The sequence below is a fragment of the Lolium rigidum genome, chromosome 4, assembly GCF_022539505.1.
Source record: "Lolium rigidum isolate FL_2022 chromosome 4, APGP_CSIRO_Lrig_0.1, whole genome shotgun sequence".
NCBI lineage: Eukaryota > Viridiplantae > Streptophyta > Magnoliopsida > Poales > Poaceae > Lolium > Lolium rigidum.
Genome location: NC_061511.1, coordinates 14,539,437 through 14,555,826, shown reverse-complemented (window position 1 = coordinate 14,555,826; position 16,390 = coordinate 14,539,437). Strand labels below are relative to the sequence as shown.

General features: G+C 44.9%; 1 protein-coding gene across 1 annotated transcript; it reads left to right on the top strand.

The window, feature by feature from the left end:
- Positions 1-15,249: 15,249 nt before the first annotated feature.
- Positions 15,250-16,184, top strand: LOC124646708 (E3 ubiquitin-protein ligase SINA-like 11). The gene is made up of 2 exons (XM_047186787.1): positions 15,250-15,357; positions 15,462-16,184. The coding sequence occupies exons 1-2, from the start codon at positions 15,250-15,252 to the stop codon at positions 16,182-16,184; spliced, it is 831 nt and encodes a 276-aa protein (XP_047042743.1).
- The last annotated feature ends 206 nt before the right edge of the window (positions 16,185-16,390 follow it).

Here is a 16,390-nt window from a genome sequence, read left to right as displayed (position 1 = left end):
ACGTCGCTTGACCAAAGGTAGGCGACGGGGTTTTAGCCTTCGTGCCGGCCGACGCGTCGGCCCCGCCACTCCCGCCTCGCTTTCGTTGTGTCCGGCGTCCCCGGAGCGTCCCCCGTGGGACGGGGACGGGCTCGGGGCGCCGGACACCGTATCGGGCCGCGCCGGACAAAAAAGGGCTTTGGGGGACGCGGCTGAAACGCTTTTTTTGTCCGGCGCGCCCCAAATCGCTTTGGGGGACGGTTTGGGGGACGCGACTGGAGATGCTCTAATGCCCCTTTATTTGCGGAGGAACCAGGCGCCCATCTCTTCATCCCTTCCGTCTTCGACCATCGGAGCACCACGTCAAAGAAGACTTGGTCAAAAGATATGGGAGCCACCTTCCGGCATAACGTCACATCAACCTAGATCAACTACTACTATACACTAACCTAGCTCCAGCGCCTCTCCTAGCCCATCTCCAGCCTAGTACACCGGCGGGAAGGGCATCGGATTGGCCCAGTACCTGTGGAGGGCCTCTCAAACTACTATAGAAGGACGTGAGGGGGCGAGGGGCAGAATACCCTACCAAATACTATAGAAGGACACAAGCTGAAATTTTGGTTGAATCTTTCTTCCCCATGATTTTGAAAACGGTAGCAAGAAAAAAAACCAGATTAGCCAAAACACATTAGCATATCGACGAAAATGATAACCATCCAAACGAAAACCAAAGTTTTCATCATGATTCATGGCTAAGGCCATCTTTTGCACTAATGGCTGTTGTTTGATTTGTAGAACTAACAAATATCACAAGAATTTTTTCAAGAAACTTTTTGCACTAGATTGCATAGAAAATCTGACATGCGCTCAAACCTCCATTAGAAATTTTTATTCCTTGTGTTTGTTGCGGTTGATCAAAGAACTTGGATGCATATAAACTTAGGCTTGACATGGCAATCTTGCCTCTTTTTTTCCACGTTTTTAAAATACTAGTACAAATCAAAGAGGCTTCATTTTTTGTAATGTGGGATTGGGCCTCCATCCAAACAAATATAATAGCGCTGCTATACGTACCACATATTTCGTCCGATACCTGTACGACGCTAGGAGGCAGCGAGCTTCCCACACGCAAGGCAGGCAACGGAAGCAAGAATTGACTGGGTTTGTGTTTGGGCCGGGGCTAGGAACTTGGGATAAGATCCGGTAATCATTTCCTTTTACAAAAGCAGCTATGTTTTAGTGTATCTTCAACAGCTGAGCGATCGTTTGCGTTCGCCGTGACCGAAAATACGTCTGGGCCCGGCTCCAGCGAAGCGACACAAAGTAAGCGGGCTATCCGTGGCGACGCAAACCTGGTCCAAATATGCGTCAGGTTTGCGTCTCCGCGGACGCTCCACGGTCGCGCCGATTGTCCACCGAAACTTATGTAGAACCCGTGCGTCTGTGGCACGGAAATTTTTAGGTAAGTTTTTTGCACAAACCACTAATCATCCATTGAAAAACTAATTTTTTCCTACTTGTTTACCCAATTTAAATATAAAATAGAACCGTCGCCTCCCCCCCACGCCCCGCTCTAGACTAGGTAACCTACCGCACCCCGCTCTAAATTCCAGCTATGTCGGGCCGCGAGCAGAAAGGAGTGACAACGTCGTCTCTAGGCCATCCCCGCTACACAAGGACGTTGCATGGACGGCGGACGGAGCTAAAACCCGCGTCGCGCTAGGTGCGCCAACATAGTCGGTGATGCAGAGGCATGCACACGAGGTTTAACCCGTCGTCTATCTCTGGTCCGCGAGTCGGTGTCCCAACTGCGGGCTACCCATGGCCACGCTGCTCTCCTCGTCCCGAAGGTGGAGGTGAATGAGGAAGAGGATGAGGTGATGGCGCTCCTCCGCCAACAGCACCTCACTGCAAGCAACGACGATCTCGAAGACATGCCAGGGGTACAACACCGCCTTCATGTCGTCGTTGAACGACCACAAGGCCTGGGAGGGGAACATCGAGGACATGATCACCATGTCGATCTACGAGAGCGGCAGGCCACTCGTCGACTTGGCGCGCGACGACAACAACGAAGCTGATCTCAGCGATGCGGTGAAAGACGGGCCCACCAACTAGGACTACAACTTCTTCCAGGGCTACGAGATGCCATTAGTTTATTTTATGTTTAAATTTGGTCGAATTTCATTCAAAACATTGTAATATATAACAATTTTGAATGAATTAGAGTGTTTTTGGTAAAATTTAAATTTCTTAAAGTTTTGTTAGGGTGACGCGACTAGAAACAGGCGCGTTCCAAAAGCAGCAACACGCGGCGCCATTCCCCAAGCGCTCGATCCGACGCTATTTTGTGCGGGTTTTGGGGGAGGCTGCTGGAAATGCTCTAAATTAGCATTTCAAAATGGTGATTTTATGTTTTTTTAGCTTAATGGTGATTTTATGTTGTCTATACTCTTTGTAGATTGAAGGAACTGGGCACTAGGTCATCGTTTGGCCTGGGCTCGGACTTGGGCACATGGTACTGGGCTGGGGATTAATTACCGTGGTGGGCCTAAAGGAAAGTTAGTAGTATGGAGAGCATCGTACAGAGTTCGTACGTCAATCGTCGTGTGTGGAGCAATTTTTATTCCTTGTGTTTGTTGCGGTTGATCAAAGAACTTGGATGCATATAAACTTAGGCTTGACATGGCAATCTTGCCTCTTTTTTTCCACATTTTTAAAATACTAGTACAAATCAAAGAGGCTTCATTTTTTGTAATGTGGGATTGGGCCTCCATCCAAACAAATATAATATTGAATCACGCAGAAATGGTCCGCCACCATATTCAAAGTTAGAAAAATGAGCACCGTACTATAGTTTTGCAACACTCTTACAAAGATTTGAATCCCTGTTCAAATAAATAATAGTACCTTTGTCCATAAAATTATGCCATAAGTTTACCTGAATTTGGATACATTAGGGCTTTTTTTTTTTTTTTGAACAGAGAAGGGTCCAGAGGACCCAGAAGCTTCATTCATATCGGTGGGAACAAATTTACAAAGAGAACCCTAAACATTACAGAGATTACATCATGGCCCTCAGACTTTGCAAAAAGGACCTCAAAAGAAAGCGAAAAACGCGATCCAGTCCTTCTCCACCGTCGCTGCTGCAAAGCTTCGATGCAACGGCCGTCGACCGCACCACCGGGGACGAGACCACTTGGGGCGTGGCTGACGCGCGGCGCCGTGCTGAAGCAGAAGTTCCTCCGCTGTGGCACACCGGCCTGGAGGACGAAAAACCGTCGGCGCAAAAAGCACCGAGGCGTGGAGTGGTTTCTTGAACCAAGGATAACGGCGGCGCAGGATCGCCGGCGTTGATGAACTCCACCAAGAGAAGCTTCAAGATCTTCTTCAACGCCACCAGATCGTATGGTTGCATCCTTCTGTCCACCTCCACGACGGACGGATCTGGAAGCAACCGCACAAATCGGAGACGCCACGAGCTTATTGCTGATGCCGACACCAGATCGGATCCTCACTGCTCCCCTCCACCATGGAGTTCCAGCAGAGAAGCCCACGGGCCGTCTTGCGCCGCTGCTCGCCCACGACCAAGACCAGCATCTTCTACACGGCATAACGCCAGTCGCCATGGAGGCAAAACCAAATCCTACACTACGGTCGTAAGGGGAGGGACCCTCACCACACCACGACGCCGGCGGTCGCCGGAGACGGGAGGGGGAGGGGCCTGCCGGCCCTGTCTCAGAGAAACCAAGGGAGGAGAGCGGTGGGGAGGAGGATACATTAGGGCTTGTTTGGTACTAGTGTTTTAGTGGGAATTAGTGGGGATAATACTCTAGAGTATTGGGTGAATCACTGCTGTTATCCAATCCGCACAAAACCCCATCCCCAATCCACTAGGTAGGGGTAGAGTATTGGGGATTGAAAAAATTACACTAAAATTTGGGAAAAAGTGGGGATAAGTGGGGATTAAACATACTCTAGCACCAAACATGTATTAGGGATAAGTGGGAATTTAAAGTTTGGAGTGAATTATCCCCGCTAATCCCCACTAAAACTCTAGTACCAAACAAGCCCTAAAAAGTTTATAGGTACATCCGATTTTAGACAAATCTTCGATTTCTTTGAGGAAGTAGTAGAAATTAGATTGTAATCGTTTTGAAAGCCCGTGCGTGCACAAATTAGATTTTGCGTGCAGTTGTGATCTTTGACTATATGCTTCGTTGTTTTTCTGAAGCAAGACAATACAGTATACATGTACGACTAGGACCTGTAGGCTACACAGAGCCTACGTTTGACGAGTGGCTTTCCTCGTTGTAAAAAAGAATAGCCACATTAAATAGAAAGTAAAAAAAATACTGTACGAAATGGTGTATATTAACCACAGAATCATTGTGTGCATGACATCAAGGGAACTAAACTTAGACCATAGCCACAGTAAATAGAAAGTAAAAAAAATACTGTACGAAATGGTGTATATTAACCACAGAATCATTGTGTGCATGACATCAAGGGAACTAAACTTAGACCATTTTCCCCCTCTCAGCTCTCGTTGCGCTACAGCTACAGTACACCTGTGGAGACTTGCTCTTTTTTGAGCTTTCTTTTCCTTGCTCCTCCCGCCGGCCTCTCTCCCCCTCGCCGGCGGCGGCCATGGTGGCTGACGGTGGGTGGGAGGGAGGTCTGGCTTCTTCTAGTTTTAGTTCTTGCAGTTTTTAGCTCCCCCTGGCGAATAAGGATGAGGTTAGATCCGGATCTGGTGGTGCTGATTCTCTTGTTCTTGAATCTCTGATTCTTAGAACTGAGAAGAACATCAGCAGATCTCATGCTACCACCTCGCTGCCGCGTCCATGGCGAGATCTGTTCTTGGCTAGTCTTGCTCTTTCTTCCCCCCTTCTTGCTGCAATAAATTGCCTCTGTGGTGTTTTTTGGAAGCTTTGGATGATCTTGGCATGTTGTTGCGCTGCCATGCTATCTAGCGAGTTCCTTAATGGGGGACATATGCTGGCTTCGCTGCCTCGCCCCCTTGTTCGATGGCCGAAGGGCGGCCCTCGACCAGAAGCCCTACCTCCTCTGAAGGCCCTCTGCTACACAGCGTTGGAGCTCGCCATGGCTACACCACCAAGTAGTTCGTCCCCGGAGGTGTTGACATGGCCGGCGCTGGTAGATCTTCATCGGATTGGAGAGCACCCCGAGCTACTTCCTCTCTGACCTCGGCGTTCTGCGCCTCGAGGTCGCCGGCGACCGGTGGAGAAGGAGACAGAGCACCTGATTGCTTTATCAGATTTCTTGCTAGGGTCCTTTTTGTAAAGTTCAATGCCTCTTCAAATTTCAGGTTTTCTAGGGCTAGAGATGCAAAAGGGCATTGTTGTAAATCCTGTACCCACCGCTTTTAATGAATGCTTCCAGGCCTTTCGGGGCCGTTCTTGTGCAAAAAAAAAAAAACCACATAATCTGTCAAAACAGGTTAAGTAGACGAAATGGAAAAAGAGTATCTTATCGGTCGGACTGCCCCCACCCCCTTCCCATTGAAGGGCTAACTTCGTTCCCTCGCACTTGGATCGCTCGGGTTAACCCTGCAGAGGTCCAACCAATACTTCTTCTGCAGAACTCCAGCTATATTGTTGTTTAGTTGGAGAAGAGAGAAGGAGAGAGAAGAGGAGTGGGTTCTCATGCAAGAGTCAACTCTAGCATATGCTCCTAGCCACTTTGCGAGAATGAATGTGGATCATGCATTGATAAATGAGTATAATTTTATAACACATTATACATGTTGGCTTTAGATCAGCTATAGATGATATGTCACTTGGCTTATAGCCAGCATAAGCCAGCAGTTAGCTTGGCTATAGTATTAAACTTGTTATAATATTCAAAATATTTGTATGTGCTACATTATTATTATTATCATCATTGCGACGGCGCAGATCTATGTTGTCGGCTTCCTGTTAGGGCCATCCGTGTAAACCTAACATCGCTAGGAGCCCATCAGTTGCGGTCACTGGCGTCGCCTGGCTGTGACCTTTGTCGACAACTACGTTAAGCCGACGGTTGCCGACTACCCATGTCCCGACGACCGAGCTATGCCGTAGACATACATACATCCAGATATGTCTACAGCTTTGGTATGTGATACATTATTATTATTAGCATTTCCGTCAGCGCATATCTATGCCGTCGGCTCTCCGTTAGGGCCATTCATATAAACCTAACATCGCAAGGCGCCCGTTAGTCAGGGTCGCCAGCGTCGCGTGGTTGTGACCTTTGCTGACAACTATGTTAAGCCGAGGGTTGCCATTGGCATAGCTACCCATGTACCGACGATCAAGCTATATATGTCGTAGACATATATCCAGATTTGTCGACGACTTTGGTATTTGCTACATTGTTATTATTATTAGCATTGTCACCGGCTCTTCGCTAGGGCCAGCCGTGTAAACCTAGTGCTACCATCCGTCTGTCAGCCGGCAGGTCGCCAACTCCACGCTGTTGGGACCTTTGCCAACAACTATGTTAAGCGATTATAGCCGTTGGCATAGCTACTCATGTCCCGATGGCCGAGCTATGTGTAATACGTGGGTGACTTTTTATCAGCCGTAGACATCCAAGAAAAATATGTCCACGATACCGACAGGACAACCCTCAGCATATAACTTTTTTTTTGAAAGAGAGAATGGCCTCGACAAGCCTAGAAAGCTGCATTGATAAGTGGCATGTACAAATTTACAAAGAGGCCTTGTAACTTCTTTTACCCTGCAAATCCTAGAATTTGAGGATAAGGCCTCTAACTTTATAAAAAAAGACCCCTAGCAAAATAAAATTGAAATCAATCAGGTTCCTAGGCATCTTCTACGCTACACGCCGGCAACCTCAAGGCGCAGGTCGCGCCGAGATCTGAGAGTAGGGCGCTCATGATTTTCTCCTCGCCGATGCAAACCCTAAATCGCCGACCATCTCTACACCCTTAGGGACAAACCACTTGGAAATGAATCGACAACAAGTTCTAGCGACTGCAATAAAGGCCTCTAGATGGAGGTTCATCTCCTGGACGAGAGCCGCTCTTTGGCCATCGGATGTATTGGGAAGGCATCTCCAGCGACAGTCCACTGGTGAATAGCTCTTCAGCAAGTGGTCGCAGCCCATCTTCCCCATCAACCTCTCACTCCATAGAATAAAACGCCAGAACACATCCTCCTCTCGCCACCAAGGCTAGCCCGAGGAAGCCCACTCATGCCATAGCTCCGCTGCAAGAAGTGGCCCAAGACCACGGTCTTATCGGGAGGAGCGGCTTCCATCTCATTGATATGCAACTTCAACCATAGAAGCAAAAGAGCAAAAAGAAGAAACCCTAGAAATCTGCAGATCTGACCGCCAAGATCTGCATCTTGGCTCGAAGCGATCGGCGTAAAGCCATTCTCCACATGGGTAAAGCAAGAAAAACTTAAACTAGTCTGCACCAAGGGATGCTGAGCCAAAACAGCCAAGGCGACTCTCAAAGGAAAGAAAAGAGAGAGAAAGGAAGAAAGGAAATGAGAATTCCCCTGGACATATAATTTGGCCGTCGGCATTTTTCATGTTTGCTGTAGTGACGGTGCCCTTAGAGAACGTTAAACAAAACCACTGTCCAAAGATACAAAATAGAGTACGTATTTCGAATCGGCGTACGCACATCTCAAATTATATCGCGTGTATTCTCTCGATCGAGTCCGAACGCGATCAAAGGGCTGCATCGCGGCACTGGTGGAGTGCTGTCAGACCGGCTACGCCGCGTAGCTGGTAGCTGAGCTACTCCGTTTTCGGATCTTTTGACTTTGGCACAGCAGTAGCGGTCACAGAGACGTCAATCCAGTAGCTGCAACTGGAGCACGCAGGCCGCAGGGGCTGACCTCGCCATCTGCAGCGGTTACAGAGGCGTCAAATCAACCTCAGACTGGAACTACTTATGACCGAACGTGTCGTGCTGAATTGCTGACTTCTGAGACTCGGGCCACGGGACTTGGGCTATCACTAGTCACGTTACTGGCTCGCTCCAAGCTAGGCTACCGCTACCTTCTTTCGGTTGAATCTGTTTCTCATTAACTTGTTGTCTTCACGGACCAATACATTTTATATGTAACTTGGACGATGGCAGGAGATGAGGCCTGGCAGCATCGCCAGACTCTGCTTCCAGCACCACACCTCGCGCATTGCAGCAGGGCGGCGCATGCTTCCGGCTTTGCATCACATCGTGTGATGATTTGAAGCAACAGCGGCTCTTCTTACTGCACCGTGCATCTGGTCGATCATTTGAAAGTAACGGAGGATGTGTAAACTGAGATTTTGAGTGCTATAGCATCTCCACAGGCGCCGTAAAAGAGATTTGATGCACATGGACATCAATAATCTCGTTTTCAAAATAAATTAAAAATTACATTTTTGTGTTTGAAAAAATCTAAAAAAATTCTGTAAATAGTAAATGATGTATCGCACAAACATGTAAAATATCAATTTCAAATACTTTATCTTCTGAGCTGCATAAAAATGACAAAAGTGTAGATCTAAGTAGTCATTTTCAAATCTCCAAAACGTATTATATATATTTTTATTTTTTATCTAGCAAAAAATAAAAAATAATTTTGGGTTAGATTTTGCATGACTGTGAGATGTACCAGTGACAATCTCCAGATTAACTTTCAGATTTTTTGATAACTTGTAAAAATTTCTCTTAATTTTTTTCAGAATAGCGAGAACATTGGAGCTCGGGAGCCAAAAACACTTTCCGCATCTCCACGGACAAGCCCTTTGAAAGTGCTCACACACGTTACCATTACTGTTACTATGCTATTGGGGGCTTTTGTCTGCAGCGACGCCCTCAATAGGCTAGCCCAGTAGATTCAAAGATGAAACACTTTATCACAATGCAATCATATCGGTGGTTTTAAACACATATATTCTACTTTCACAATAAATAAAGCAAATACATAAATGATTCAAACATAGAAATAAATAATTTGAAATAATCAAAATAAATTAATTTTTAATATGTTCAAATAAATCAAGACTCCTCAGGTGGCATTTATTTTACTCGCACATAGATGTCCCATTCGATAATCACCAAGAGGGCCCTGAAAATGTTGTCGCAGATTACTTGATGCATGGCGAGGAAACTACAAACTTTGTTGAGACCTGGTGATCAACATCACCAAGAGGGCCCTGGGGATTATATGGTTGAGCATCAACCACTGGAGCAACATGCTCGCTCTCGGCGATTATGTTGTGCATGATGACATAATTATTCAATACCTCCTACATCTGATATGTCGACCATGTGAGAACATCGTAACAAACAACAACAAAACGATTTTGGAGCACAACAAATGCTCGCTCAACATCCTTCCTACAACCCTACAGTCACATAGCTAACCAAAATTTCTTCTCCGTAGGGTTAGGAATTGTCTTCACAAATGTTGACAATTTTGGATATATCTCATCGTCTAGGTAGTACCCGTTGATGTATGAGTGACCATTGATCTCACAGTTTACCACCGGATCATGGCCTACGGTAAGTATAGAAAACACCAAAGAGCATTGCAACATGTCCGCGAGATCCCGAAATTCCAAAAAAAAAGGGTGATAAATTTGTCATAATCTAGCACAGCTTCAAGTACCTTATTGCACTCTCTAGGTATGATCTTTGTACATACGGAGTACATTGCTAAGCGAATGGACAGATCTTCCATGCACAATGCATACAAACAAAGCTTTTAAGCATCCAAGGAAATCCTATGTGTTAGGAATCCGAGTTTAGTCTTCTTTATTCGATGCTTTCAAATGTATTGGGTCAAACACCGCCACAATTGCCCAACAAAACCTGTACACACTCTTCCAACACGTGAACTCAAACATGTCTCCATAGTCATCTCTTGTATCTCGAGGAGATCTATACACAAGACATGTCAGGGCAGTTGAGCATTTCTGAACAGAGGAGAAACCAACCAATCCGGTTGCGTTTTTCTTCCACTTGAAGTAGTCATCATACTCCCTCGCATCATGTACCAGCTTCATGACTAATGCAGAAAATTCTTGGGTGTATGTGTTGGATTGTTGGCAAAACAGTCATGCACCAATTCTTCCTCTTACCAACACTAGAACCTTCACCTTGCGTGTGTGTATGAGGGGGGGGGGATTCAGGTACGCTAGCTCATAAACAAAAATACCATTAACTTCTCTTCATCATCAACAGTAGCATCGTCTCATCTTGCATTAATTCTTGGATCATCAAGTCATTATCGTTATCCATAGTTTGTTTACCAAATAATGAAACATAAAAATCAAAACACTCTATTTATATTACCGAGGCAAAAAAAATAGCAAAACTATATACGTAGACAAACACCGAACCGTTTATGCAAGGTGCGCGCGAGCGGGAACCGTTTGTCAGATAGCCGGGTTGAGACAAAGAAGAGTTGTAGACTGGCACAACCGAGATAGATGCATAGGTCACAAACGATCAACAATGGAAGGTGTGGCACGACCGGAGAAGTGGCGGCTTCCAAATAACGGCGAGAAGCGTTGGCATCGAAATAATGGCGAGTAGAGCAAGGGGTGGTTATGCGTGTTTGTTGGCTAGCATGGTCGAACTGCCTAAACCCACATTTAAGCGGGGCTAGGAAGGGACGGTTTGGTGGCAAAGGACACGGAGAGGAGAGGTAGGACGACAAGAATGATTTGTTCGCTTCCGTATCAACTGTGGAACTCGTGTTAGTCCCCATGGTGGTCCTATTGGTCGGCTCCTGCAGAAGATTCAGACAAAGATTTAAGTCAACACACACTGCTGATAGTGAATTGGGAACGCATTTTGGAGACCATTTTGTGCATGAGTCCCCCTATAATCCTAGTTTTTTTCTCGAGATGCGATATGCCCCGGCCTCTGCATCGGTTGATGCACACATCCTTTTATTAATAAAACGAACATTCAAAAGTTTACAATTCAAGGATCATCGAGGATCGATACAAAAATCAGCCATTGAAAAAAGAGAGAAAAGCTAAGCGCACTAGGCATCTTGCAATCTTCTAATAGACCGCCAAGTAGCCTGGTTGAAAATATCCTGGGCAACCATTCAAAGGCGGTTGCATCCAGAAACCATGTACTCCCGCTGATCCCCCGGGAGCAAGAAACATCAAAGAAAATTAGTAGAGTCCTTTCTGTTAAAAACAATATCATTTCTGCAAGTCCATATCGACCAACATAAAGCGGAAACCCCAATGCGAATCCTAGGTTTATCCGTTTTGTCAATTCTATTAAGCCAATTCCCAAACATATTTGTGATATTGGAAGGAGGTGGAATATTATATGCAGCAAAAACCACTCGCCAAATAAGCTTAGCAAAAGGACAGGAAATAAACAAGTGTTCAACTGATTCTTCATTGTCACAGAAAGAATATTTCGTATTTCCATTCCAATTTCTCTTTGCTAGATTATCGCGGGTCAAAAGGACTTTCTTACTAAGGAACCACATGAAAATTTTAATTTTGAGTGGGATTTTTATTTTCGAAAGATATTTACGAAGATACCTTGTCTGATCATTTAACATATCACCATACATAGATTTAACAGTGAATATCCCTGAAGATGTTAGACCCCAAACGAACCTATCTTGATCAACATTTTAATTTATCTCCATTAATCTTTGGCAAAGATGTACCCATTGATCCCATTTATCACCAATCAGCCTTCTCCGAAAACCAATATTTAACGGAGTTGAACTCATAACACTTGCTACCGTATTGTACTTACGTTGAACTATGTTGTATAGCTGGGGTTATTGAGATGCAAGAGTCTGATCACCTAGCCATCTGTCTTCCCAAAAACGCACTCCCTCTCCAGATCCTACCTCAATTTTTCCTCTATTAAAGAAAACCCCTTTAACTTTCATTAGTCCTTTCCACAAAGGTGAATCCGTAGGTTTACTTTCAACTTCCGCCAAGGTTTTCTGCGAGAGATACTTGTTTTTTAAAAGTTGTTGCCATAACCCTTCTTCAGAAAGTAGTTTAAATAACCATTTACTAAGTAGGCAAGAATTTTTAATCTCCAGAACCTCAATTCCAAGACCACCTTGGTCTTTAGGTCTGCAAATCATGTTCCACTTAGTTAACCTATATTTCTTTTTGTTTTCCTCACATTGCCAAAAGAAACATGATCGGAAAAAATCAAATCTTTTCCTTACCCCTTTAGGTAAATCAAAGAAAGATAACATAAACATAGGTAAACTAGTGAGCACAGAGTTAATCAATAAAAGGCGATCCCCATATGATAACAATTTTCCGGCCCAACTCCCAAGTTTTCTCTCGAACCTACTTAATTTCCACTGGATTCCATTCAGAGTTTTTTAACTTTCTATAATGAATTGGGATACCCAAATATCTGAAGGGCAAAGAGCCAGATTCACAACCAAATAGTTGTTTATACTGCTCCTCTTCCTCTTTGGCCTTCCCAAAGCAGAAAATCTCACTCTTGTGGAAATTTATTTTAAGACCTAATAATTCTTCAAAGAACCGCAATATAAGTTCCATATTAACCGCCTTTACGAAATCATGCTCCAAGAAAAGTATCGTGTCATCGGCATATTGCAGTATTGATATTCCTCCGTCAACTAAATGAGGGATAAGACTTCCTATCTGACCATCCTCTTTCGCTCTTGCTATAAGTATGGCCAACATATCTGCAATAATGTTAAACAACATAGGTGACAACGGATCACCCTGTCGAAGACCCTTTCTGGTTTGAAAATAATGACCAATGTCATCATTAACCTTGATCCCAACACTTCCTCCCTTAACAAATTGTTCGGTTAGATGACACCATTTAGGATCAAAACCTTTCATACGCATAACTTGTTGAAGAAAAGGCCATTTAACCTTGTCATAAGCTTTCTCAAAATCAATTTTAAATATCACCCCATCCATTTTCTTCCGATGAATTTCATGAATGGTTTCATGTAAGACAACTACTCCTTCGAGAATATGTCGTTCTGGCATGAACGCCGACTGTGTAGGGCTAATAACTTTTTCAGCAACAGTATTAGCTTTAATAGTAGCGACTTTCGGGAATATTTTAAAACTCACATTGAGAAGACAAATAGGTCTATATTGTTGGATTTGAACCGCATTCTCCTTCTTAGGAAACAAGGTGATAACACCAAAGTTCAGTTTGAACAACTGTAATTCCCCTGAATGCAGTTGTTTGAACATCGACATTAAATCACACTTGATTACTTCCAAAAAGGTTTGGTAAAACTCAGCTGGAAAACCATCAGGTCCCGAAGATTTATTCAACTCCATTTGAAAAATAGCATCCTTGACTTCCTTCTCTGTGAATTCAGCAACAAGGATGTTATTCTCCTCTTGGGTTAATTTCGGAATAGCCTATATATAGTCCTCACTCAATGTGAGGGTAGAAGTAGTTGACTCTCCATACAACTTCTTCTAGTATTTCGAGATATAAACTTGTAAATTTCATCACCCACTATGGTTCCTTCCTCTTTTTCTAGTTGAAATTTTTTCTTCCTTCGATGTTTACCATTTGCAATTAGATGAAAAATACTTAGTATTATTCCCCCCTTCCTGATTATGTTTCACCTTGGCCCTCTGTCCCCATTTAGATTCTCATCTCTACGGAGTTTAGTTAAATCATCATTTGCCTTTCTTAACTTTGCTCTCTCATCATCATCTAGAGGGATTAACTCAGCTTTCATATCTAATTCATCTATTAATAAGAGCAATTTTTCTTTTTCTTTTTTATATTGTCCACTTAAATATTTTGCTCAACCTTTGAGAAAACGCCTCAAGTGTCTGATTTTATTCTGCCATATGGTAATAGGAGAATTCCCTCGTGTCTCAACCTCCCATTCATCTTTTACTATCTAATAAAAATTATCATGCTTCAACCATGATGTTTCAAAAGAAAAGTGATCTTTATTGCCAACATGAGCATGATTACCCGAATCAATTAACAAAGGAGTATGGTCAGAACCAGTCCTTGTCAAGGCTCTAACTGTGACTAAAGGGAATTTTTGTTCCCACTCAAAGGATTCGGTCAAGCTTCTCAAAAGCTGTATTTTCCTTTCTATTAGCCCAAGTGAATTGCCTACCTAAGAGAGCAATCTCTCGCAGGTTTAGTCTCTTAATAATGGCATTAAAAACGAAAGGCCAATGTGGCTTGAACTTATCATTGTTCTTATCCTCTTTTCTCCTCAAAATGTTAAAATCTCCTCCAATGAGAGAGGGTACGGATCCCAAATCACCCATTGTGACTAGTTCAGCTAGGAATTCTGCTTTATGAGCATCTTGAGCAGCACCATGGACTAACACTAATACCCACTCAAATCCATCATGTTTACATCTAACATGTAGTTTGACGTAGAAATTCCTAGTTACAACTGTACCAACTTGTAGAGATGTATTCTTTATTCCCACTAGAATGCCTCCAGACCTCCCATGAGGTGGAAGACAAAACCAAGAAAAGTCTAACCCATTTGCCAAAAAAATTAGGAAGGGTATTGAAAAATTAGATCTCCTCGTCTCCAGTAAGGCGATAAACTCTAATTTTTTCTTCCTTAATTGTTCTTTGACAAACAAGTGTTTCGCAATGTCACCAAAGCCATATGAATTCTAAATAAACCTTTTATTGAAGACATCTTAACTTGCGGATTTTGTTTTGAATCTAGCACTTCTACGAACCCCTGATAAATCAAACTCTTTTTTCTTACGAGGTTTCTTAAGATTAATAATAGGCATGAACGGATCATCATGCTCCCATTGTTCTTGCGCCTCCTCTGTTAACAAATCTCCATTAAGATTTGAGAATAAGCCTAGTGGGAGGGGGATTTCGTGGAAATGATATGGTAACAATTTTTTAAAAGCCACCGTGGTAGCATTATTAATCTTACTCAATAATTACATTGTCCGTAACGATCGGGTTACCCGAGGTTTTTGAATCAAAAACAAAACCTAACCGTACTATGAACAACTTTATTAGTTTCTCTATATAGATGTTATACATTTATATGATCTCCAAATAAAAATAATCCTTCGGATTTAATAAGTTCTTCAAAGATCCTACTCAATGTACTGACAAAGGCGACACGTAGGCAGCATTGCATGCATCTGCGGACAACTTCTGTCGGGCATGTGCAGGAACCAACCGACCAGAGATAAATATTGACCGTGCAAGAAGGAACGAAGCCCACTTCTGTTGGTACCGTACGTTCTTCCCCACTCCACTCTGCCGCAGGTATGATGGCACTGCCGGCGAAGCGGAAGCCGCTCGAGAACGTGACGGTGGAGGACGCCGATACCCTCGACTGCGGCATCTGCTATCGCCCTCTCAAGCCGCCAGTCTTCCAGGTATGTTCATCCTCTTCTAGCTAGCTAGCTAGCTAGCTGATGCCGATGCCGATGCCGATGTAGCGCATCTCTGTACTAACGGCCACACCATTTCTGCGATGCAGTGCGCCGTCGGCCACTCCATATGCTCGCGGTGCCGCGACAAGCTGGTGGCTGCGGGGCGGAGCCTGCAGTGCCACGTGTGCCGCGTCCCACTGATCGGCGGCTATCAGCGGTGCATCGCCCTGGAGAAGGTGCTGGACTCCATCCGTTTGCCGTGCGAGAACGCCGCCCACGGCTGCGACGTCAGGCCGGCGCACTACGACCACGGCGAGCACGCAAGGGAGTGCCCCCACAAGCCGTGCTACTGCCCGGCGGACGCGTGCGGCTTCGCCGGCTCCACGGCGGCGCTACTGGGCCACATGGCGGCCGCGCACGGGTGGCCGTGCACGACGGACACCCGGCCGTGGGTGTGCGTCAAGGTGAACCTCCGCGACGGCTTCAACGCCGTCTCCGTCCACGCCAGCGGGCAGCAGCACCTGTTCCTGCTGAATGTGGCGCGGAGCCCGTTCGGGCGCGCGATCTCCGTCTCGTGCGTGCATCCTCATCAGACCGTGGGGTTCGAGGTGCGGCTCAAGTACTCTCGCAACGAAAACGCCCATGCCGGCGGCGTCTGCCGCGGGCATAGCCAGCAGAGTCAGTTCACCGTGGCGTGCACTGACCTCTCCGGTGGGCCGCCCAGCTCCGACGAGTCCTTCCAGTTCTTCCTGCCCAAGTGCGTTCATCCGGATTTCATCCGGACTATCGCTGCCACTTTCGAAGTTCTGCATGTCACCATTAGTGTATGATCTTTCGTGTTTCCCCATTACCTATCCTGTCATCTGTGGAGCTTCTGTGATTTGCGCTCTAAAGGATGAAACCTCTAGTATTAGCGACCCTAGCTAGAAGATGTAATCCCAGTGAGACTTTCAATTATTAAGTTGCGTAGCAGAATGGTGGGATCCTAGATCCCACTTCTTGTTTATTTTGTTATTTGTAGTGTAAATTTTTATCT